The 25,184-nt window shown below is 45.2% G+C and overlaps 1 protein-coding gene across 1 annotated transcript in view; it reads left to right on the forward strand.

Moving 5' to 3' along the window:
- rida (reactive intermediate imine deaminase A homolog) overlaps positions 1-25,184 on the forward strand; it is a 62,670-nt gene that overhangs the window by 31,920 nt on the left and 5,566 nt on the right. Inside the window, exon 3 of the mRNA XM_070896630.1 lies at positions 21,922-21,976. Within this exon, the coding sequence (XP_070752731.1) occupies positions 21,922-21,976 (55 nt within the window). The remainder of the gene's footprint in view (positions 1-21,921; positions 21,977-25,184) is intronic.

Here is a 25,184-nt window from a genome sequence, read left to right on the forward strand (position 1 = left end):
TTTCTTTCACAAACACAACACAAGAACACAAATAGGAGCAAGAGCAGGCCATTCGGCTCCTCGAGCCTGCTCCGCCATTTAATACGATTATGGCTGATCTGATCATGGACTCGGGTCCACTTCCCTGCCCGCTCCCTATAACCCTTTACTCCCTTATCATTTAAGAAACTGTCGTAAATTTATTCAGTGTCCCAGCTTCCACAGCTCTCTGAGGCAGTGAATTCCACAGATTTACAACCCTCAGAGAAGAAATTTCTCCTCATCTATGTTTTAAATGGGCGGCCCCCCTATCCTAAGTTTATGCCCTCTAGTTCTAGTCTCCCTCATCCTCTCTGCATCCAACTTGTCAAACCCCCTCATAATCTTGTACGTTTCGATACGATCACCTCTCATTCTTCTGAATTCCAATGAATAGAGGCCCAACCTCTTCAACCTTTCCTCATATGTCAACTACCTCATCCCCGAAATCAATCTAGTGAACCTTCCCTGAACTGCCTCCAAAGCAAGGATATCCTTTCGTAAATATGGAAACCAAAACTGCACGCAGTATTCCAGGTGTGGCCTCACCAATACCTTATTTGGCTGTAGCAAAACTTCCCTGCTTTTATACTCCATCCCCTTTACAATAAAGGCCAAGATTCCATTGGCCTTCCTGATCACTTGCTGTACCTGCATACTATCCTTTTGTGTTTCATGCACAAGTACCCCCAGGTCCCGCTGTACTGCGGCACTTTGCAATCTTTCTCCATTTAAGTAATAACTTGCTCTTTGATTTTTTTCTGCCAAAGTGCATGACCTCACACTTTCCAACATTATACTCTGTCTGCCAAATTTTTGCCCACTCACATAGCCTGTCTATGTCCTTTTGCAGATTTTTTTGTGTCCTCCTCACACATTGCTTTTCCTCCTATCTTTGTATCGTCAGCAAACTTGGCTACGTTACACTCGGTCCCTTCTTCCAAGTCGTTAATATAGATTGTAAATAGTTGGGGTCCCAGCACTGATCCCTGCGGCACCCCACTAGTTACTGATTGCCAACCCGAGAATGAACCATTTATCCTGACTCTCTGTTTTCTGTTAGTTAGTCAATCCTCTATCCATTCTAATATATTACCCTCAACCCCATGAACTTTTATCTTGTGCAGTAACCTTTTGTGTGGTACCTTGTCAAATGCCTTCAAGTCCAAAAACACCACATCCACTGGTTCCACTTTATCCACCCTGTTCGTTACATCCTCAAAGAATTCTAGAAAATTTGTCAAACATGACTTCCCCTTCATAAATCCATGCTGACTCTGCCTGACCGAATTTTTCTTTTCCAAATGTCCTGCTACTGCTTCTTTAATAATGGACTCCAACATTTTCCCAACCACAGATGTTCGGCTAACTGGTCTATAGTTTCCTGCTTTTTGTCTGCCTCCTTCCTTTCCTTCTTTCTTCCTTTCCTTTTCTTTTCTTTCTCATGTTAGTTGATAGCTGAACTGAATAATTCTAACAGGTTTAGGTACAAACTCGCTTCCCCCATTCCTATTGAGTACCAAAGAATCTCCTTAATTTTCAACATTTTTTTTCATACAGAAAAGTATGTAGCAATTACATAAGAACATAAGAAATAGGAGCAGGAGTAGGCCATTTGGTCCCATTGAGCCTGCTCCGCCATTCAACAAGATTCTGTCAGCATGAGACGAGAAAAGATAGGTTAACATTTTGATATAGTCCTTCCATATCTTTCTCTCAACGGGTGCTGCTGGACTGAGAACATAAGAAATAGGAGCAGGAGCAGGTCATTTGGCCCCATTGAGCCTACTCCGCCATTTAATAAGATTATGGCTGATCTGATCTTGGCCTCAGCTCTACTTTCCAGTCTGTTCCCTATAGCCCTCGACTCCCTTGACTTGTGCATCTTTTGCATTTTCAACGCTCTTTTTTTTCTTTTTTCAAACGGCATTTGTGAGAATTGCTTTCTCTGATACTGGAAGTGTGAGCCAGTTCCATGCTGGAACTTATTTTGGAGGAGAAATGTCATTGAGAGTCCTCCAGCTCCTAACATTCTGCTTTTGTGGGATAATACGTGCCTGTGTTCCTCATGCAAAGCCCTGGTTAGCCCACACCTGGAGCACTGTGAGCAGTTCTGGGTACCCCACCTTAGGAAGATTATATTGGCCTTGGAGGGAGTGCAGCGTAGGTTTACCAGAATGATACCTGGACTCCAGGGGTTAACTCCAGGGAGGTCTTGCTGCAGTTGTACAGGGCCTTGGTGAGGTCACGCCTTGAATATTGTGTACAGTTTTGGTCTCGTAATCTGAGGAAGGACATTCTTGCTATTGAGGGAGTGCAGCGAAGGTTCACCCGACTGATTTCCGGGATAGCAGGACTGACATATGAAGAAAGACTGGATCGGCTCGGCTTATATTCACTGGAATTTAGAAGATTGAGAGGGGGATCTCATAGAAACATATAAAATTCTGACAGGATTGGACAGGTTAGATGCAGGAAGAATGTTCCCGATGTTGTGGAAGTCCAGAACCAGATGTCACAGTCTAAGCCATTTAGGACTGAGATGAGGAGAAACTTCTTAACTCAGAGAATTGTGAGCATGTGGAATTCTCTACCACAGAAAGTTGTTGAGGCCAGTTTGTTAGATATATTCAAGAGGGAGTTAGATGTGGTCCTTACAGCTAAAGGGATCAAGGGATATGGAGAGAAAGCAGGAATGGGATACTGAAGTTGCATGATCAGCCATGATCATATTGAATGGTGGTGCAGGGTCGAAGAGCCGAATGGCTACTCCTGCACCTATTTTCTATGTTTCTATTACGAAGAGACATTACACGAATAAGGGTTGTATTCCCTAGAATTTAGACTTTTAAGGGGTGATTTGATCTGTTTTCAAGATCTAAATTAAGTCATGGCAGGAGAGCCCAGACCCGTGTCATGCGCCTCCTGTGCTATGTGAGAAGTCAGGGACGCTTCCAGTGTCCCTGACAACTACATGTGCAGGAAGTGCATCCAGCTGCAGCTCCTGACAGACTGCATTGCGGCACTGGAGCTGCGCATGGATTCACTCTGGAGCATCCGCAATGCTGAGGATGTCGTGAATAGCATATTTAGTGAGTTGATCACACCAAAGGTTACTCGGGCAGATAGGGAATGGGTGACCATCAGGAAGAGCAGTGGAAGGAAGGTAGTGCAGGGGCGCCCTGCGGGCATCTCCCTCCAAAACAGATACACCACCTTGGGTATTGTTGGGTGAGATATCTCATCAGGGAAGGCAGCAGCAGCCAAGTCCATGACACCAGGGATGGCTCTGCACAGGAGGGCAGGAAAAAGAGTTGGAGAGCTATAGTGATAAGGGATTCTATTGTAAGGGGAATGGATAGGCGTTTTTGCGGCCGTAAAAGAGACTCCAGGATGGTATGTTGCCTCCCTGGTGCAAGGGTCAAGGATGTCTCGGAGCGGTTGCAGGACATTTTGAAGGGGGAGGGTGAACAGCCAGCTGTGATGGTACATATAGGTACCAACAATATAGGTAAAAAACAGGATGAGGTTCTACAAGCTGAGTTTAGGGAGCTAGGAGTTAAATTAAAAAGTAGGACCTCAAAGGTAGAAATCTCAGGGTTGCTAGTCAGAGTAGGACTCGCAGGATAGCTCAGATGAATACGTGGCTTGAGCAGTGGTGCAGGAGGGAGAGATTCAAATTCCTGGGACATTGGAACCGGTTCTGGGGGACGTGGGACCAGTACAAACCGGACGGTCTGCACCTGGGCAGGACCGGAACCAATGTCCTAGGGGGAGTGTTTGCTAGTGCTGTTGGGGAGGGGTTAAACTAATATGGCAGGGGGATGGGAACCTATGCAGGGAGACAGAAGGAAGTAAAATGGTGGCAGAAGCAAAAGATAGGAAGAGGATGTAACAAGTAGATTGGACAAGGGAGAACCAGTGGATGTGGTGTATTTGGACTTTAAAAAGGCTTTTGGCAAGGTCCCTCACAAGAGATTTGTGTGCAAAATTAAAGCACATGGTATTGGGAGTAATTTATTGACGTAGATAGAGAACTGGTTGGCAGACAGGAAGCAGAGAGTTGGGATAAACGGGTCCTTCTCAGAATGGCAGGCAGTGACTAGTGGAGTGCCGCAGGGCTCAGTGCTGGGACCCCAGCCATTTACAATATACATCAATGATTTAAATGAAGGAATTGAATGTAATATCTCCAAGTTTGCAGACGATACTGATCTGGGTGGCGGTGTGAGCTGTGAGGAGGACGCTAAAAGGCTGCAGGGTGACTTGGACAGGTTAGGTGAGTGGACAAATGCATGGCAGATGCAGTGTAATGTGGATAAGTGTGAGGTTATCCATTTTGGGGGCAAAAACACGAAGGCAAAATATTATCTGAATGGCGGCAGACTAGGAAAAGGGGAGGTGGATCGAGACCTGGGTGTCATGGTACATCAGTCATTGAAAGTTGGCATGCAGGTACAGCAGGCGGTGAAGTAGGCAAATGGCATGTTGGCCTTCATAGCTACGGGATTTGAGTATAGGAGCAGGGAGATCTTAATGCAGTTGTACAGGGTACTTGGTGAGGCCTCACCTAGAATAATGTGTTGAGTTTTGGTCTCCTAATCTGAGGAAGGATGTTCTTGCTATTGAGGGAGTGCAGCGAAGGTTCACCAAACTGATTCCCAGGATGGCAGGACTGACATATGAGGAGAGACTGAATCGACTGAGCCTGTATTCACTGGAGTTCAGAAGGATGAGAGGGGATCTCATAGAAACATATAAAATTCTGACGCGACTGGACAGGTTAGATGCAGGAAGAATGTTCCCGATGTTGGAGAAGTCCAGAACCAGGGGTCACAGTCTAAGGATAAGGTGTAAATCATTTAGGACCGAGATGAGGAGAAACTTCTTCACTCAGAGAGTTGTTAACCTCTGGAATTCTCTACTGCAGAGAGTTGTTGAGGCCAGTTCGTTAGATATATTCAAGAGGGAGTTAGATATGGCCCTGACGGCTAAAGGGGTCAAGGGGTATGGAGAGAAAGCAGGAAAGGGGTACTGAGGTGAATGATCAGTCATGATCTTATTGAATGGTGGTGCAGGCTCAAAGCCCTACTCCTGCACTTATTTTCTATGTTTCTATTATGGGGAACAGATAGGGTCGACAAAGAAACTATATCCGCTGGTTGGGGAATCTCGGTCTCGGGGGCGTGGTCTTAAAAATTAGAGCCGGATCTTTCAATAGTGAAATTAAGAAACATTTCTATACACAAAGGGTGTTCAAAGTTTGGAACTCTCTCCCACAAACAGCAGTTGATCTCTGGTCAATTGTTAATTTTAAATTTTAAATTGATAGATTTTTGTAAGCAGAGGCATTAAATGCCAAAGGCGTGTATATGGAATTAGGTCTCAGATCAGCCTTGATCTCATCGAATGAATTAACAGGCTCGAGGGTTTTAATGGCCTCCTCCTGTTCCCATGTTCATTCGGTGCCAATCACTGCTGGCACAGGGCACATTAAGGACAACTCCATAGTAGATCCTAGAATTCAGGTTTCAGAGCTGGCCAGGGAGAAATTTAACCAGAGTCTAGGCTGTTGTGGGCCGTGTCAGACTCGATTCTGACAGTGACTATGGGCTCAATTTTCCCCAAAGCATTTTTTTGGCATACTTGAAGAGTTACGCACGATTTTTTGGGGCCTAAGTACGCCAAAAAAAAAAGTTCGAAGTTTGCTCATTGGATCTGTTCATTTTGGCCTGGCCTAACCTGTCCTTTAGTTTTGGGGGTGGAGCCTTGATCTGTGCCAAAAAGATTGGGCTGTCATGGTAACCAGGGACACAATGCGAGCTGAGGCTGCAAAGTGAAGCATACAACCAGCTCTCAACACATTAAAATATTTGAAAAACACATAGCAGCAACTTACTTCCAACCCCGCCCGAAGGGCTTGCTGGTCCGGTCCCATTCTCGGTCGGGGACCGGACTCTGTGTGTGAACCGGGGTCTGAGAATGGGACCGGACTGTGTGTGTGAACCGGGGACCGAGAATGGGACCGGACTGTGTGTGTGAACCGGGGACCGAGAATGGGACCGGACTGTGTGTGTGAACCGGGGACCGAGAATGGGACCGGACTGTGTGTGTGAACCGGGGACCGAGAATGGGACCGGACTGTGTGTGTGAACCGGGGACCGAGAATGGGACCGGACTGTGTGTGTGAACCGGGGACCGAGAATGGGACCGGACTGTGTGTGTGAACCGGGGACCGAGAAAGGGACCGGACTGTATGTGTGAGTTGGGGACTGAGAATGGGACCGGACTGTGTGTGTGAGTTGGGGACTGAGAATGGGACCGGACTGTGTGTGTGAACCGGGGACTGAGAATGGGACCGGACTGTGTGTGAGAACCGGGGACCGAGAATGGGACCGGACTGTGTGTGTGAACCGAGGACCGAGAATGGGGCGGTGTTGGAGGTAAGGTGCTGCTATGTGTTTTTCAATTCTTTCAGTGTGTCCGGGCATCTGCAGTGCCGCTTTCCTTACCTGCGCCGATTTCCTTAACTCTCCGGAAGGTTTTTCTGGAGAGGCCACATACGCCGGCCTAAGCAGAACTGGAGTAACTCTCAGCTGGCCAAACGTCCCTAAATGGCCAGAATTGGCATGGGTGGCTGGTTACGCCCCCTTTGGCTGAAAAAAAAACTGACCTAAAAAAATCGTAACAAAAAGTTACGCTGGTGCAAATTGATTGGGGAAACTGGTTTTTCAACTTAGGCCAAAAAAAGCAGCCTGCTCAAAATAACGCCGCGAATCACTGGGGAAAATTGAGCCCAAAAACATTAACCATTTGGCGGAGGAGCGGTCACTCTTGGCAAATTATTAGCATAGCTTTATTCGCCATGTTTGTAAACCACAAAGCTATCATTTCTGTGGGAAGCTATTGTGAAAGAAATTATGCCGAGGCATTTTATTTTCCATAGCACCACAGGATGCTGTAGGTGGCGAGATGCCATTGAATATTTTACAGAGCCTACAATTCAAACAAAGAATGACATAGTATTTACAGCACAGAAACAGGCCATTCGGCCCAACTAGTCCGTGCCGGTGTTTATGCTCCACACGAGCCTCCTCCCACCCCTCTTCATCTCACCCCACCAACATAATCTCTAATTCCTTTCTCCTCCATGTACTTATCGAGCTTCCCCTTAAATGCATCTATACTATTTGCCTCAACCACTCTGAGGTAGCGAGATCCACATTCTCACCGTTCTCTGGGTAAAGAAAGTTCCTACTGGATTTATTGGTGACTATCTTATATTTATGACTCCTAGTTTTGAACTTGTCCCATAAGTGTTCCTCTACACGTCTGAGTGTCCTACCATTTAATGTGTATTCCCTTGCCTTGTTAGCCCTCCCCTTGTTGGTCTATCCTATCAAACCCCTTCATTATAAAGCCCTCTATCGAGTCACCCCTCAGCCTTCTCTTTCCCAGAGAAAGGAGCCCCAGCCTGTTCGGTCTTTCCTGATAGTTATAACCTCTCAACTCTGGCATCATCCATGTCAATCTTTATTGCACCTTCTCCAGGTAATATGGGGCTAGATTTTCCACTTCACATCGCCCAGTTATGGCCCAGTTATGGCCCAAAAAGGACCTCTGTCGCCCATTTTGAGCAAAAAGTGGAAACTAGACCCAAAATATCGCCCGAAAAACAGGTGCCTAAGTTTCCACTTTGACCACCGAGAAGATCGCCGAAATTATAGCCCACACAAGGCCCATCCCAAGTTTCAGCACCTAGCATGCCCTCCGCTGGGCCGATGTAAGGCCTAAAACAGTGCTGAGAAATAGTTGCTTTTTCTGGACCGAAGAGAAGGAAAATGGGCACTACGGACGCCATTTTGACTTCAATGGAAGGGTAGAGGATTAGTTGTGATTTAATTAGAGAGCTAATTGTACTCAGAATATTGGGACAGGGAATATAAATAGGTATTATTACGTTATTTTTATTAAATAGGTTTTATATAGTACAATTTACTGAGAGCTATCATTACGTTTAGTTTTATATAATTAGATTTTATATAATAGAATTTAATGAGAATGAGAGCTGTAATTTTTCATACAGGTATTATTACGTTTTTAGTGAATAGGTTTTATGGGCCCAAGTTTCCACAGGATAAAAAACTGGCGCCCCTCCGAGCTGGGCGCCCGTTTTTCGCGCATAAAACGGCGCCAGAAAAAAAACGCGCTATTCTCGAGCGCTTTGCAGCTCCTTGTCTGTTTGGCGCGGCGCCCAGGGGGGCGGAGCCTACACTCACACCGATTTTGTAAGTGGGAGGGGGCGGGTACTATTTAAATTAGTTTTTTTCCTGCCGGCAACGCTGCGCAGGCACGTTGGAGCGTTCGCGCACGCGCAGTGTGAAGGAAACATTGGCACTCGGCCATTTTTGTAGTTCTTTGTAGCTGTTTAATTTTTGAACATTTTTTAATAAAAGCACATTGCCATCAGCACAGAGACTACCCTTCTCACTGTCTCCTTCCCCTCCCTCCCCTCCGCGGCAACAAGCCGCTGTCTCCTTCCCCTCCCTCCCCTCCACGGCAACAAACGGCGGTTTCCTTCCCCACCCCCTGCGGGAACGAACGATGGCTGAAGCACTTTCACACAGGTAGGAAGATGGTTTATTTCATCTTTTCTTGGCTTATAAATGTTTATTCAGGTTGGATTTATTTGTATAATATTTGTAGAAGTATAAATAAGGATTGATTGTAGAATTTAATGACTTCCCTTCCCCCCCCCCCCTCCCCCCCACCTCGTTCTGGACGCCTAATTTGTAACATGCGCCTGATTTTTTTAATGTGTAGAACAGGTTTTTTCAGTTCTACAAAAATCTTCACTTGCTCCATTCTACTTTAGTTTGGAGTACATTTTCACTGTGGAAACTTTGAAATCAGGCGTCAGTGGCCGGACACGCCCCCTTTTGAAGAAAAAATTCTGTTCTAAAGTAGAACTGTTCTACCTCACTAGAACTGCAGAAAAAAAAATGTGGAGAATTGCGATTTCTAAGATAGTCCGTTCTGCACCAGTTGCTCCTAAAAATCAGGCGCAAATCATGTGGAAACTTGGGCCCGATATAATAGAATTTATTAGAAGGTGTTACTAAAGTACTCGTATATTAATAGAATGCTCAGATATGGAATAACATCTGCATAGTTGATAAATAACTAAGAGAGAAGACACACACATAGAAACATAGAAAATAGGTGCAGGAGTAGGCCATTCGGCCCTTCTAGCCTGCACCGCCATTCAATGAATTTATGGCTGAACATGCAACTTCAGTACCCCATTCCTGCTTTCTCACCATACCCCTTGATCCCCCTAGGACTTCATCTAACTCCTTTTGAATATATTTAGTGAATTGGCCTCAACAACTTTCTGTGGTAGAGAATTCCACAGGTTCACCACTCTCTGGGTGAAGAAATTCCTCCTCATCTCGGTCCTAAATGGCTTACCCCTTATCCTTAGACTGTGTCCCCTGGTTCTGGACTTCCCCAACATTGGGAACATTCTTCCTGCATCTAACCTGTCTAACCCCGTCAGAATTTTAAACGTTTCTATGAGGTCCCCTCATGGTACATGGGTGTCATGGTACATCAGTCATTGAAGGTTGGCATGCAGGTACAGCAGGCGGTTAAGAAAGCAAATGGCATGTTGGCCTTCATAGCGAGGGGATTTGAGTACAAGGGCAGGGAGGTGTTGCTACAATTGTACAGGGCCTTGGTGAGGCCACACCTGGAGTATTGTGTACAGTTTTGGTCTCCTAACCTGAGGAAGGACATTCTTGCTATTGAGGGAGTGCAGCGAAGGTTCACCAGACTGATTCCCGGGATGGCGGGACTGACCTATCAAGAAAGACTGGATCAACTGGGCTTGTATTCACTGGAGTTCAGAAGAATGAGAGGGGACCTCATAGAAACGTTTAAAATTCTGACGGGGTTAGACAGGTTAGATGCAGGAAGAATGTTCCCAATGTTGGGGAAGTCCAGAACCAGGGGTCACAGTCTAAGGATAAGGGGGAAGCCATTTCGGACCGAGATGAGGAGGAATTTCTTCACCCAGAGAGTGGTGAACCTGTGGAATTCTCTACCACAGAAAGTTGTTGAGGCCAATTCACTAAATATATTCAAAAAGGAGTTAGATGAAGTCCTTACTACTAGGGGAATCAAGGGGTATGGTGAGAAAGCAGGAATGGGGTACTGAAGTTGCATGTTCAGCCATGAACTCATTGAATGGCGGTGTAGGCTAGAAGGGCCGAATGGCCTACTCCTGCACCTATTTTCTATGTTTCTATGTTTCTATTCTTCTGAGGCTAGCTCATTGAATGTATTCAAGTCACAGATAGATCAGATTTTTAACCAATAAGGGAATTAAGGGTTACGGGGAGCGGGCGGGTAAGTGGAGCTGAGTCCACGGCCAGATCAGCCATGATCTTGTTGAGTGGTGCAGCAGGCTCGAGGGGCTAGATGGCCTACTCCTGTTCCTAATTCTTATGTTCTTAAAAGCAGTTGGAAGTGCGCTTTCCATACGTTACAACAGTGACTACATTTCACAAAGTACTTCATTGGCTGTAAAGCGCTTTGGGACGTCCGGTGGTTGTAAAAGGCTCCGGATCAATGCGAGTTCTTTGCTTAAGACAATCTAGACCATTACCCTGGAATAGATGGCACATCCTTCAGCGACTTCCCGCCGCACTTCCATGGAGTGAAGCAGCCAACCGGCGTTCTCCTTAAACGCAATTTTCAGAACAGATAGAATAAATAATGTATAAGAATGTGTGTCTTGTTACTTTGTTTAAACCTTGGAATAAATATCTATCCATTTGTCAAGAGCGGTTTTGAAAATCTAAGTAGTGGAACTTTTTGAGTCCAAAATGAGTTGCCCAATATCACACAAGGTCATTTAGATTGACCTTTTTATACATTATGTTTTAAAAATCTGGCAACAGTGAAGAAGATTGTTATTTTCCAGTGTAAACATTTAAGTTGTCTGATTGAACCACAATTGGCTCAACAGTGCAGAGTAGAAACACAATATTGTCAAATGAGGGAATCTAGCCCCAGATGGAATCCAATTTGATGAAGTGTTGAGGTCCCATTAAGGCTTTGCTTGAGTATTAAACCCAGTTCAATCTGAGCTTTAATGGTTATTCTGTATCTTCACTTGGAGAATCATTAGTCTACAGTGACTACACGTCACAAAAGTACTTCATTGGCTGTAAAGCGCTTTTGGGATGTCATCATCATCATCATCATCATCATCATCATCATCATAGGCAGTCCCTCGGAATCGAGGAAGACTTGCTTCCACTCTTAGCAGGAGTTAGAATCATAGAAAATAGGTGCAGGAGTAGGCCATTCAGCCCTTCTAGCCTGCACCGCCATTCAATGAGTTCATGGCTGAACATGAAACTTCAGTACCCCCTTCCTGCTTTCTCGCCATACCCCTTGATCCCCCGAGTAGTAAGGACTTCATCTAACTCCCTTTTGAATATATTTAGTGAATTGGCCTCAACGACTTTCTGTGGTAGAGAATTCCACAGGTTCACCACTCTCTGGGTGAAGAAGTTTCTCCTCATCTCGGTCCTAAATGGCTTACCCCTTATCCTTAGACTGTGACCCCTGGTTCTGGACTTCCCCAACATTGGGAACATTCTTCCTGCATCTAACCTGTCTAACCCCGTCAGAATTTTAAACGTTTCTATGAGGTCCCCTCTCATTCTTCTGAACTCCAGTGAATACAAGCCCAGTTGATCCAGTCTTTCTTGATAGGTCAGTCCCGCCATCCCGGGAATCAGTCTGGTGAACCTTCGCTGCACTCCCTCAATAGCAAGAATGTCCTTCCTCAAGTTAGGAGACCAAAACTGTACACAATACTCCAGGTGTGGCCTCACCAAGGCCCTGTACAACTGTAGCAACACCTCCCTGCCCCTGTACTCAAATCCCCTCGCTATGAAGGCCAACATGCCATTTGCTTTCTTAACCGCCTGCTGTACCTGCATGCCAACCTTCAATGACTGATGTACCATGACACCCAGGTCTCTTTGCACCTCCCCTTTTCCTAATCTGTCACCATTCAGATAATAGTCTGTCTCTCTGTTTTTACCACCAAAGTGGATAACCTCACATTTATCCACATTATACTTCATCTGCCATGCATTTGCCCACTCACCTAACCGATCCAAGTCGCTCTGCAGCCTCATAGCATCCTCCTCGCAGCTCACACTGCCACCCAACTTAGTGTCATCCGCAAATTTGGAGATACTACATTTAATCCCCTCGTCTAAATCATTAATGTACAGTGTAAACAGCTGGGGCCCCAGCACAGAACCTTGCGGTACCCCACTAGTCACTGCCTGCCATTCTGAAAAGTACCCATTTACTCCTACTCTTTGCTTCCTGTCTGACAACCAGTTCTCAATCCATGTCAGCACGCTACCCCCAATCCCATGTGCTTTAACTTTGCACATTAATCTCTTGTGTGGGACCTTGTCGAAAGCCTTCTGAAAGTCCAAATGTACACATCAACTGGTTCTCCCTTGTCCACTCTACTGGAAACATCCTCAAAAAATTCCAGAAGATTTGTCAAGCATGATTTCCCTTTCACAAATCCATGCTGACTTGGACCTATCATATCACCTCTTTCCAAATGCACTGCTATGACATCCTTAATAATTGATTCCATCATTTTACCCACTACCGATGTCAGGCTGACCGGTCTATAATTCCCTGTTATCTCTCTCCCTCCTTTTTTAAAAAGTGGGGTTACATTGGCTACCCTCCACTCCATAGGAACTGATCCAGAGTCAATGGAATGTTGGAAAATGACTGTCAATGCATCCACTATTTCCAAGGCCACCGCCTTAAGTACTCTGGGATGCAGTCCATCAGGCCCTGGGGATTTATCGGCCTTCAATCCCATCAATTTCCCCAACACAATTTCCCGACTAATAAGGATTTCCCTCAGTTCCTCCTCCTTACTAGACCCTCCGACCCCTTTTATATCCGGAAGGTTGTTTGTGTCCTCCTCAGTGAATACCGAACCAAAGTACTTGTTCAATTGGTCCGCCATTTCTTTGTTCCCCGTTATGACTTCCCCTGATTCTGACTGCAGGGGACCTACGTTTGTCTTTACTAATCTTTTTCTCTTTACATATTTATAGAAACTTTTGCAATCCGTCTTAATGTTCCCTGCAAGCTTCTTCTCATACTCCATTTTCCCTGCCCTAATCAAACCCTTTGGTCTCCTCTGCTGAGTTCTAAATTTCTCCCAGTCCCCGGGTTCGCTGCTATTTCTGGCCAATTTGTATGCCACTTCCTTGGCTTTAATACTATCCCTGATTTCCCTTGATAGCCACGGTTGAGCCACCTTCCCTTTTTTATTTTTACGCCAGACAGGGATGTACAATTGTTGTAGTTCATCCATGCGGTCTCTAAATGTCTGCCATTGCTCATCCACAGTCAACCCCTTCAGTATCAATCGCCAATCTATCCTAGCCAATTCATGCCTCATATCTTCAAAGTTACCCTTCTTTAAGTTCTGGACCATGGTCTCTGAATTTACTGTTTCATTCTTCATCCTAATGCAGAATTCCACCATATTATGGTCACTCTTCCCCAAGGGACCTCGCACAACGAGATTGCTAATTAATCCTCTCTCATTACACAACACCCAGTCTAAGATGGCCTCCCCCGTAGTTGGTTCCTCGACATATTGGTCTAAAAAACCATCCCTTATGCACTCCAGGAAATCCTCCTCCACCGTATTGCTTCCAGTTTGGTTAACCCAATCTATGTGCATATTAAAGTCACCCATTATAACTGCTGAACCTTTATTGCACGCACCCCTAATTTCATGTTTGATGCCTTCCCCAACATCACTACTACTGTTTGGAGGTCTGTACACAACTCCCACTAACGTTTTTTGCCCTTTGGTATTCTGCAGCTCTACCCATATAGATTCCACATCATCCAAGCTAATGTCCTTCTGAACTATTGCCTTAATTTCCTCCTTAACCAGCAATGCTACCCCACCTCCTTTTCCTTTTATTCTATCTTTCCTGAATGTTGAATACCCCTGGATGTTGAGTTCCCAGCCCTGATCATCCTGGAGCCACGTCTCCGTAATCCCAATCACATCATATTTGTTAACATCTATTTGCACAGTTAATTCATCCACCTTATTGTGGATACTCCTTGCATTCAGACACAAAGCCTTCAGGCTTGTTTTTTTAACACCCTTTGTCCTTTTAGAATTTTGCTGTACAATGGCCCTTTTTGTTCTTTGCCTTGGGTTTCTCTGCCCTCCACTTTTCCTCATCTCCTTTCTGTCTTTTTCTTTTGCCTCCTTTTTGTTTCCCTCTGTCTTCCTGCATTGGTTCCCATCCCCCTGCCATATTAGTTTAAATCCTCCCCAACAGCACTAGCAAACACTCCCCCTAGGACATTGGTTCCGGTCCTGCCTAGGTGCAGACCGTCCGGTTTGTACTGGTCCCACCTCCCCCAGAACCGGTTCCAATGCCCCAGGAATTTGAATCCCTCCCTGCTGCACCACTGCTCAAGCCACGTATTCATCTGCGCTATCCTGCGATTCCTACTCTGACTATCACGTGGCACTGGTAGCAATCCCGAGATTACTACTTTTGAGGTCCTACTTTTTAATTTAGCTCCTAGCTCCTTAAATTCGTTTCGTAGGACCTCATCCCTTTTTTTACCTATGTCGTTGGTACCAATGTGCACCACGACAACTGGCTGATCTCCCTCCCTTTTTAGAATGTCCTGCACCCGCTCCGAGACATCCTTGACCCTTGCACCAGGGAGGCAACATACCATCCTGGAGTCTCGGTTGCGGCCGCAGAAACGCCTATCTATTCCCCTTACAATTGAATCCCCTATCACTATCGCGCTCCCACTCTTTTTCCTGCCCTCCTGTGCAACAGAGCCAGCCACGGTGCCATGAACTTGGCTGCTGCTGCCCTCCCCTGATGAGTCATTCCCCTCAACAGTACCCAAAGCAGTGTATCTGTTTTGCAGGGGGATGACCACAGGGGACTCCTGCACTACCTTCCTTGCACTGCTCTTCCTGTTGGTCTTCCATTCCCTATCTGGCTGTGGATACCTTTCCCTGCGGTACGACCAACTTGCTACACGTGCTACTCACGTCATTCTCAGCATCGTGGATGCTCCAGAGTGAATCCACCCTCAGCTCCAACTCCGCAACACGGACCGTCAGGAGCTTGAGGTGGATACACTTCCTGCACACACAGTCGTCAGGGACACTGGAGTCATCCCTGACTTCCCACATGGTACAGGAGGAGCATAACACCCGACCGAGCTCTCCTGCCATGACTTAACCCTTAGATACACTTAAATTGGCAACAACAATGTTAAAAGTTACTCACTGATATAGAAGAGAAAAAAGAAAAACTACTCACCAATCACCAGCCAATCACTTACCCTCTTGGCTGTGACGTCACCTTTTGATTTCTTTCTACTTCTTTTTTGCCTTCTCTCCCCGCTGCAGCTGCACAGATTTCCCTCCAGGTCCAGCCCCACCCCATGTTCGCACCCCACCCGCCCGTTTTGGTCTATGCAGACCGACACCAAAACGTCGTGCAGAGTGGGACGGCAAGACTTCCTGCCGTGGTGGAGGTGACGGAGTGGAAGCAGAAGCCTGAGGCTCCACTTCCGAGTCTGGAGGAACTGTGTCCTCCATACTCGCTTGCGTGCTCGGGGTCTCGCTGCGAGCAGACACGACACCTTGGGGTGCAGCGCCGTGTCCAGCCAGCAACGCATGCCGTAGGGCATTAGTTGCGGATGTCTGCTGCCGAATAGCCTCCAAGGTCTCCCTTGCAGCCTGTGACTGCTCAGAAGACCAGTTCGAGAAGTTTGTGCAGAACTCACTCCAGGATGCTGGAAACTGGCTCCAGTTCAGAGAATCCCGCTGTGATGTCTGTAAGTGCTGTAAGCTTGTAATGCTTGTAGCGCCATACTGTGGATGTGGACGTATTGTGTACTGCAGCTGCAGAGTTATAATATACAGACAGGCAGCTTCCGGTAGCTTCCGGACCTAGCAGCCTCCATGTTAGGAGCTGTGTGTGTGTGCTCTGTGAAGATATCACAATTGGCGACTGAGGATGGGATTTTTCGGATGTTTAAAGCTTAAATTTTGTTGAAGGATTCAGCCAGCCGACAGAAGTTTGGAAGTTTCTGTCTTTGAAAAAAAAGCTACAAAAGCCGAGGTAAACGACAGCACACGGTGAGAACAGCTGGAGATTAAACATGGCAGGTGTAATCGGATATTTGGGTGAATATAGACACGACCAGGAACGTTTTAAAGCGTATGTGGATCGGCTAGAAATGTATTTCACTGCAAATAACATAATCGAAGTTTCAGACAATGCAGTCCAGAACCGGGCTGTGTTGGAACGGAAGAAAGCGATTTTCTTATCGGAGGCGGGTCCGGCATTGTACGAAACCCTTGTAAATCTGCTTGTGCCTGACGAGCCAAAGGACACAATGCTTAGAGATTTTAATGAAGCTGGAGCAGCACTATAACCCCAAACCGTTAGAAATTGCTGAAAGCTGTCATTTTGGGATTCGTCAGACAGCGAGGTCGATGGGCATGGCCGAACAATATTCCTGAGAATTAAATAATGATTACGGTCGTCAGTCAACCGAGGTAACTTACCTGCAGGTTCAAAGTTAAAGATGGCCATGGCCGAAAGTCTCAGAAACTGGAAATTCTACCAGAGCGTCGAAGTCGTGCTATAGGTGCCTGGGACAACACATTGCTAAAAGTTGTCCATAAGTGAAGGCAGAGTGTTTCTTCTACAGGAAGACTGGGCATCTTGTGAAGGCATGCCGACTGAAGGGTAAGCCAGCTTTTAAATCGAAGAGTCCAGCGTTCAAAGCTATGAGTAGTAATCCAAAGAGACTACATAGCTTGGAAGAACAACAGCAGGACGAGGAGATGTTAGAGTTACACGTCATCAGGAGCACGAGGTTAACGGACAGCGATTCGGAAAGCATTAAAATCCACATAGATGTTGCGGGATTCAAGATACCAATGGAAATTGACACGGATGCCTCCGTGAGTGTAATACCGGAGTCGCTGTACCGCGATAAATTGCGTGTTTTCGACCTGGAGAAATCCAAGAAAGAGCTGCGAGGCTACTCTGGAGAGAAAATTCCTGTAGTAGGCCGTATCACCGTGCCGGTGAAATATAAAGATCAATTTCAGAACTTGCCTCTAATAATAGTGAAAGGAGACAAGACTGCTTTACTAGGAAGAAATTGGTTAAGCTCACTGAAGCTGGATTGGAGTAAGATCTTTTCTGTGGAAGCGAGATTTTCATCAACGGATGAGGTTATCAAGAAGTATCCGAAGGTGTTCTGTGAAACGGGCAGTCCGATCCAAGGCTTCAAGGCGAGTGTCAGGGTACAGAGTAGACAAAGATGGTTTACATCCGACCATGGAAAAATTGAATGGAATTAGAAATGCACCCACTCCCAGGAATGTCACTGGACTTCATTCATTCTTGGGTCTTTTGAACTATTATGGGAAGTTCCTACCAAATTTGGCTACAGTATTACATCCACTGAATGAACTTTTGAAAAAAACAGGTCCATTGGAAGTGGTCAAAAGAATGCGATACAGCATTCAAGGAGTGTAAAAACAAATTGGTAGAGAGCACCATGTTAGTTCACTATGACATATCTAAGGAGATTAAACTAGCATGTGATGCCTCTCCGTATGGAGTTGGGGCAGTAATCTCTCATGTATTAAGTGTCAGTGAGAGAAATTATGCGCAAAGTGAAAGGTAAGCTCTGGCATTAATTTTTGGGGTCAAGAAGTTTCACAAATACTTGTATGGTCATAAGTTTACCATCGTTACAGACCATAAGCCCCTAACCGCAATCCTCCATCCAAAGTCCCCAGTTCCAACATTAGCTGCAGCCCGAATGCAGAGATGGGCTTTGATTTTGTCAGCATATGCATATGATATTGAATACAGACGATCAGCTGATCACAGTAATGCTGATGCTATGTCTAGATTGCCTTCCCCAGCACAGGGTACACCCAATAGGGAAGAAGTGTTTTATTTTTCATGCATTGATGAACTGCCAGTCACAGCTGAAGAGATTGGTAGAGCAACCAAACGTGACCTAAGTGATGTCAAAGGTGTCTGAGTATATTGCAACTGGATGGCCAGACCAGGTAACAGACAAAGATACACATCCATTCTTCATTCGTAGGAATGAATGATCAGTAGATAAAGATTGTATCATGTGGGGTGCAAGAGTGGTTATACCAAATAAATTCAGGTCCAAATTATTAGGAGACCTCTATGACCAGCACCTGGGAAAGTGCTTGACCAAGAGTTTTGCACGCAGTTATTTATGGTGGCCAGGTCTTGATAAAGATATAGAGTACATTGTGAGTCAATGTACGACATGTCAATCAGTAAGCAAGCAACCACCACCAGTACCATTACAACCATGGAAATGGCCTTCCAGGGTGTGGCAAAGGCTACATATTGATTTTGCTGAGTTAACTGGACGACAATTGTTTATTGTAATTGATAGCCATTCAAAGTGGGTTGAGGTGTTTCCAATGTGGAAAATAACAACAAGTAAAACATTGGACATTTTACGAAAATTATTTTCTGCATTTGGCCTCCCTGAAGAAATTATTTCGGATAATGGACCACAATTTCATTCAGAAGAATTTGCACAATTCACGAGCAAAAATGGTGTGAAACATACCAAGGTTCCACCATACCATCCTGCTTCGAATGGTGCAGCAGAGCGCACTGTACAAATTATCAAACGTGCCCTCATAAAACAAATGTTAGATCCAAATCCAAGAAAACGACAGTTGTCATTGGATCACAAATTGGCTAATTTTTTGATTACATATCAAAATACTCCTCATACAACTACTGGTAGAACACCAGCGGAGTTGTTTCTCAAACAACAGCCACGAACCAGATTCTCATTGTTAAAGCCAAATTTGGCACAGTCTGTAGAAGAGACACAAATTAGACAAAAAGAGAATCATGATAAAGGGAGACTAAAAGAGAGAAGAGTGAAATTAAACCAGAAGGTGAGAGTGAAGAACCATCACCATAAATGGTTAAAGTGGTTACCAGGAAGAGTGGTGAAGATATGTGGTCCTCGCACATATTTGGGAAAGATGTTTGCTAATGGACAGGTTAGGTTTGTTCATATTGATCATATTTTACCTACAAACATGGAAGGAGTTGAAGGTGGGAATGATTCAATTATTTCTGACTCATCAGATAGTTTTGATACACCAGTAGCAAATCCTAAATCCAATGTACTGGAAACAAATCCAGGAGAGAATCAGAATGAAAGTCTGAGTCCGAGTCAGGAAAACAAAGAGCCTGAAGTTAGAGTGAGTTCAAATGAAAATCAAGAAAATTCCGTGGAGGAAAACGTTCCTCAGGATGAGCCTCAAATGAGTGTGAAATCAACACCATGTTTGGAAGGTTCTGTTCGAGAGCGAAGGTATCCTCTTCGAAACAGAAAACAAGTGGTAAAGTTAAATTTGTAAATATGTATGAAAATGAAGTTATTTATGATGTTTGTTATGATGGCTTTTTCATTAAGGAGGGAGAAGTGTGATGTCTAAGTGCTGTAAGCTTGTAATGCTTGTAGCTCCATCCTGTGTATTATGTACTGCAGCTGCAGAGTTATAATAAACAGACAGGCAGCTTCCGGTAGCTTCCGGAACTAGCAGCCTCCATGTTAGGAGCTGTGTGTGTGTACGCTCTGTGAAGATATCACACCCGCGAACCCCTGGATAAGGTCGCGACCAATCGCGACCGTCTCCCTGCACAGGGAAATCAAGCTCTCTGTCTGGCCCTCGCCACGCTGACCGGACCTCCGTGGGGTCGGCGTTTGCAATATGATGCGCCTTGGCGTCGCCACCTGCACACCGCTTGGTCCTGGTGCTTCATCCATCTCAACCGAGATGGCCGCAGGTTGTTCCCCCCCCCGGCCCACAAAAAAAACTATCATCAACCTCCTCCTCCTGCTCGTCCTCCACCGTCTCACCGTCCTGTGAGCTGTTAGAAGACGGGTCTGCGAGTGGCACCGAGCAATGCTCAACGGACATTTCACCTTGGAAAGATGAATGAAATTTCTAAAACAACTCATAACAATACATATCAATATATTTCAATATTTCAATATCAATAATTTCAATATAATGCAAAACATTGCAATGCTTTGGAAAACCACAAATGCACAAGGGTTTATCAGCATTAACATGGCCTCATTCGTAGATCAGACTACATCTGAACTAATGAATTATAATTACATAACAAATGCGTAACTACGATATTTCACTTCTGTTATTAGTAATGTTTGACACTTTGCACATTCCGCATTACTCACCAGGCTCAAGGGTGGGCTCGGCCACGCCACGAGTCGTGACCGCATGGCTTTCAGGACCCACCAAGGCCAGCGCAAGCTCCTCATATGGATTGAGAATGTGCACTGCTGCACGGCCGCCATCCGTCCTCCTTTGCTCCGCGCGGTTTATACTTATCTTTTTCTGTAAATGATAATTTAACATTGCATGGCATAAGCTACCTTTCCTGACAATAAACATTGAATACTGATTTAAATGTTCTATTATTATGTAACCTCGTATTGTATAGAAAATATTTTTTAATATTCTAATTACACACAGTAAGTGTACAATACATATATGATTTTAAATATGACTTTTAAATATCTTTTAAATATTACAGTGCAACTTGCTATGGTGGTTGCATGTGAATAATTTTTAATACGATAACATGCAACTTAGTATTAGGGTGAATAAATGTCATTGGTAATGTAATTTTTTTTTCATTTAATGTAGTTTTTAAACTTCACATTATAAATAATTAAAATTGAGGAATTTGCAATTAATAAACATCAAGAAAATAATACTACATAATTTCTAAACATGAGTTTTATATATGTTTTAAATACATAGTAGAATCAAACTTACTCTGGCAGCTGCCAAGAGGCTGTTCCACCTCTTGCGGCACTGGTCAGACGTCCGCACCTCATGGAATGCCGATGTGACCACATCGACAATCTCCTGCCAGATCCATCTGTAAGCACGGGATGGAGGTTTCCCAAGGCCACCCCGTGTCACGTCCTCCCACCTTGTTGATACAACATAGACAAATACCTCGTTAGCCTCTTCACCGAAGGCTTTGGCCCTTCTTTCAATTTCACTTTGATTTTGAATGGACATGGCCATTGCTGAAACGTCTGTAATGATAACTGATAATCTACCGACAAACTCCTCTCTACTCTCTCTCTCCCACTCTCACCGACCCTCCCTTTTCTTCTGAGCATGTGCGATGACCCATGAACTCTCCAAACGTGGCAAAAAAAAATCAATCCAAAAAAAACATGCCACGCATGCGCACAATATCGTTGCTAGGGAAGCTTCTTTTTTGGACTTCCGTTTCACTTCCTCTTTTTTTGGGCGATCGTGAGATCGCTGAGAAATCAGATCGCCCATTTGACATCGCTGGGGTAAGGCCGAGTGGAAAATCGCAAAAGAAAATGGGCCTTATGCCGACGATCAGCAAGGGCGATACATCACAAATCGCTGGAATAAGGCCCATTTTTGGGGGCCTTAGCCACCTAGTGGAAAGTCTAGCCCCCTGGAGACCAGAACTGTGCATAGTACTCTGTCTGGGTCCAAGGTTCGATACACGTTCAACGTAACTTCCCTGCTTTTCAATTCAATTCCTCTAGAAATGAACCCCACTGCTTTGTCTGAGCGGAGAGGGGGGAAATGCACATTTTTAAACAAGAATGTCTGAACTAATTTGTGGCGTTTTATTTTGGCAGGCGCTTATCAACATGGGAGAGATCCTCAAGGCTGCAAACTGTGACTACAATAATGGTACGAGGCTAAAATGTAGTAATTCTCCTTTTGCCGCACGCAGCCAGCAACAGGAAAGCTTTTATCATAAATCAGGATGACCAAAGTGAAGAGGAAATGACTTTTTTTTTTAAAAACGAGGGAATAGGGACGAAATCTACTTTTGGCTGGAATTCGGAGGTTTAATTTAAGACAAAAGCAAAATATTGCAGATGCTAGAAATCTAAAATGAAAACAGAAAATGCTGGAAATACTCAGCGGGTCAGGCAGCATCTATGGAGAGAGAAACAGAGTTAATGTTTCAGGTTGATGACCCTGCGACAGAACTGGAGGGTCATTCAGCTAAAACATTAACTCTCTTTCTCTCCACAGATGCTACCTGTTCCCAGCATTTTCTGTTTCTATTTTAGTTTTAATTTACAAGATGTACTTAACGGAGTGAGGTACTCTGTATGGCAGTGCTGAATTTACTCTACAATTTGGCAGAGACTACTACTTCAACCATACAGCAAAGGCAATGGGCCTCGACAATATCCTGGTTGTCGTGCTGAAGACTTATGCTCCAGAACTAGCCTCGCCTCTAGCCAAGCTGTTCCAGGACAGTTACAACACTGGCATCTAATCGACAATGTGGAAAACTGTCCAGGTTTGTCCTGTCCACAAAAGGCAGGTCAAATCCAATCCGACCAATTACTGTCCCATCAATCTACTCTCAATCATCAGCAAAGTGATGGAAGGTGTCGTCGACAGTGCTATCAAGTGGCAATTGCTTACCAATAATCTGCTCACTGATGCTCAGTTTGGGTTCCGCCAGGAGCACTCTGCTCCAGACCTCATTACAGCCTTGGTCCAAACGTGGACAAAAGAGCTGAATTCCAGAGGTGAGGTGAGAGAGTGACTGCCCTCGACATCAAGGCAGCATGTGACCGAGTGTGGCATCAAGGAGCCCTAGTAAAACTGACATCAATGGGAATCGGGAAAACTCACCACTGGCTGGAGTCATACCTGGCACAAAGGAAGATGGTTGTGGCTGTTGGAGGCCAATCATCACAGCCCCAGGACATCGCTGCAGGAGTTCCTCAGGGCAGTGTCCTAGGCCCAACCATCTTCAGCTGCTTCATCAATGACCTTTCCTCCATCATAAAGTCAGAAGTGGGGATGTTCGCTGAAAATTGCACAGTGTTCAGTGCCATTCGCAACTCCTCAGATAATGGAGCTGTCCATGCCCGTATGTAGCAAGACCTGGACAACATTCAGGCTTGGACTGATAAATGGCAAGTAATATTCGCGCCACACAAGTGCCAGGCAATGACCATCAAATAAGCGCGAGTCTAACCACCTCCCCATGATATTCAATGATACTACAATCGCCGAATCCCCCACCATCAACATCCTGGGGGTCATCATTGACCAGAAACTTAACTGGACCAGCCACATAAATACTGTGTCAACAAGAGCGGGTCAGAGGCTGGGTATCCTGTGGCGAGTGACTCACCTCCTGACTCCCCAAAGCCGTTCCACCATCTACAAGGCACAAGTAAGTGTGTGATGGAATAGGCTCCACTTGCCTCTGAGTGCGGCTCCAACAACACTCAAGAAGCTCAACACCATCCAGGACAAAAGCAGCCCGCTTGATTTGGCAGCCCATCCACCACCTTAAACGTTCACTCCCTCCACCACCGGCGCACCGTGGCTGCAGTGTGTACCATCTACAAGATGCACTGCAGCAACTCGCCAAGGCTTCTTCGGCAGCAGCTCCCAAACCTACGACCTTTAACCACCTAGAAGGACAAGGGCAGCAGGTGCATGGGAACACCACCACCTCCCAGTTCCCCTCCAAGTCACACAACATCCTGACTTGGTAGTATATCGCCATTCCTTCATCGTCGCTGGGTCAAAATCCTGGAACTCCCTCCCTAACAGCACAACAGTAGGAGTACCTTCACCACACGGACTGCAACGGTTCAAGAAGGTGGCTCATCACCTCCTTCTCGAGGGCACTTAGGGATGGGCAATAAATGCTGGCCTTGCCAGCAACACTCACATTCCATGAATGAATATTAAAAAAAATACTTTGACAGTCAGATACAATTTTAAAGAAAAACGCTGTTAAGTTGTTAATGTATTCGCTCTTTCCCATTGCCAGTAGTTTTAGTTTTAAGATTATAAGAACGTAAGAAATAGGAGCAGGAGTAGGCATTTGGCCAATTGAGCCTACTCCGCCATTTAATATGATCATGGCTGATCTGACCTTGGCCTCAGCTCCACTTCCCGCCCGCTCCCCATAACCCTTCACTCCTTTTATCGTTCAAAAATCTGTCTTCCACCTTAAATATATTCAATGACCCAGCCTCCTCAGCTCTCTGGGGCAGAGAATTCCACAGATTCACAACCCTCAGAGAAGAAATACCTCATCTCAGTTTTAAATGGGTGACCCCTTATTCTTAGACTATGCCCCCTAGTTCTAGATTCCCTCACGAGTGGAAACATCCTCTCCGCATCTACCTTGTCGAGCCCCCTCAGTATCTTAGATGTTTCAATAAGATCATCTCTCATTCTTCTAAACTTCAATGAGTATAGGCCCAACCTGCTCAACCTTTCTTCATAAGTCAAACCCCTTCATCTCAGGAATCAACCTTGTGAACCTACACTGAACTGTCTCCAATGCAAGTATATCCCTCCTTAAATACAGAGACCAAATCTGCATGCAGTACTCCAGGTGTGGCCTCACCAATACCCTGTACAGCTCGAGCAGGACTTCCCTACTTTTATACTCCATCCCCCTTGCAGTAAAGGCCAACACTCCATTGGCCTTCCTGATGACTTGCTGTACCTGCATACTAACTTTTTGTGTTTCATGCACAAGGACCCCCAGGTCCCTCTGTACTGCAGTATTTTGTAATTGCTCTCGATTTAAATAATTTGCTATTTTATTTTTCCTGCCAAAGTGGATAGCCTCACACTTTCCCGCATTATACTCCATCTGTCAAATGTTTGACCACTCACTTAACCTGTCTATGTCTCTTTAAAGATTTTTTGTGTCCTCCTCAACCCATCTTTGTATCATCAGCAAATTTGGCTACATTATACACGGTCCCTTCATCCAAGTCATTAATATAGATTGTAAATAGTTGGGGTCCCAGCACCGATCCCTGTGGCACCCCACTAGTCACTGTTTGCCAACCGGAAAATGACCCATTTATCCCGACTCTGTTTTCTGTTAGCTAGT

The sequence above is a fragment of the Pristiophorus japonicus genome, chromosome 1 (assembly GCF_044704955.1).
Source record: "Pristiophorus japonicus isolate sPriJap1 chromosome 1, sPriJap1.hap1, whole genome shotgun sequence".
NCBI classification, from domain to species: domain Eukaryota; kingdom Metazoa; phylum Chordata; class Chondrichthyes; family Pristiophoridae; genus Pristiophorus; species Pristiophorus japonicus.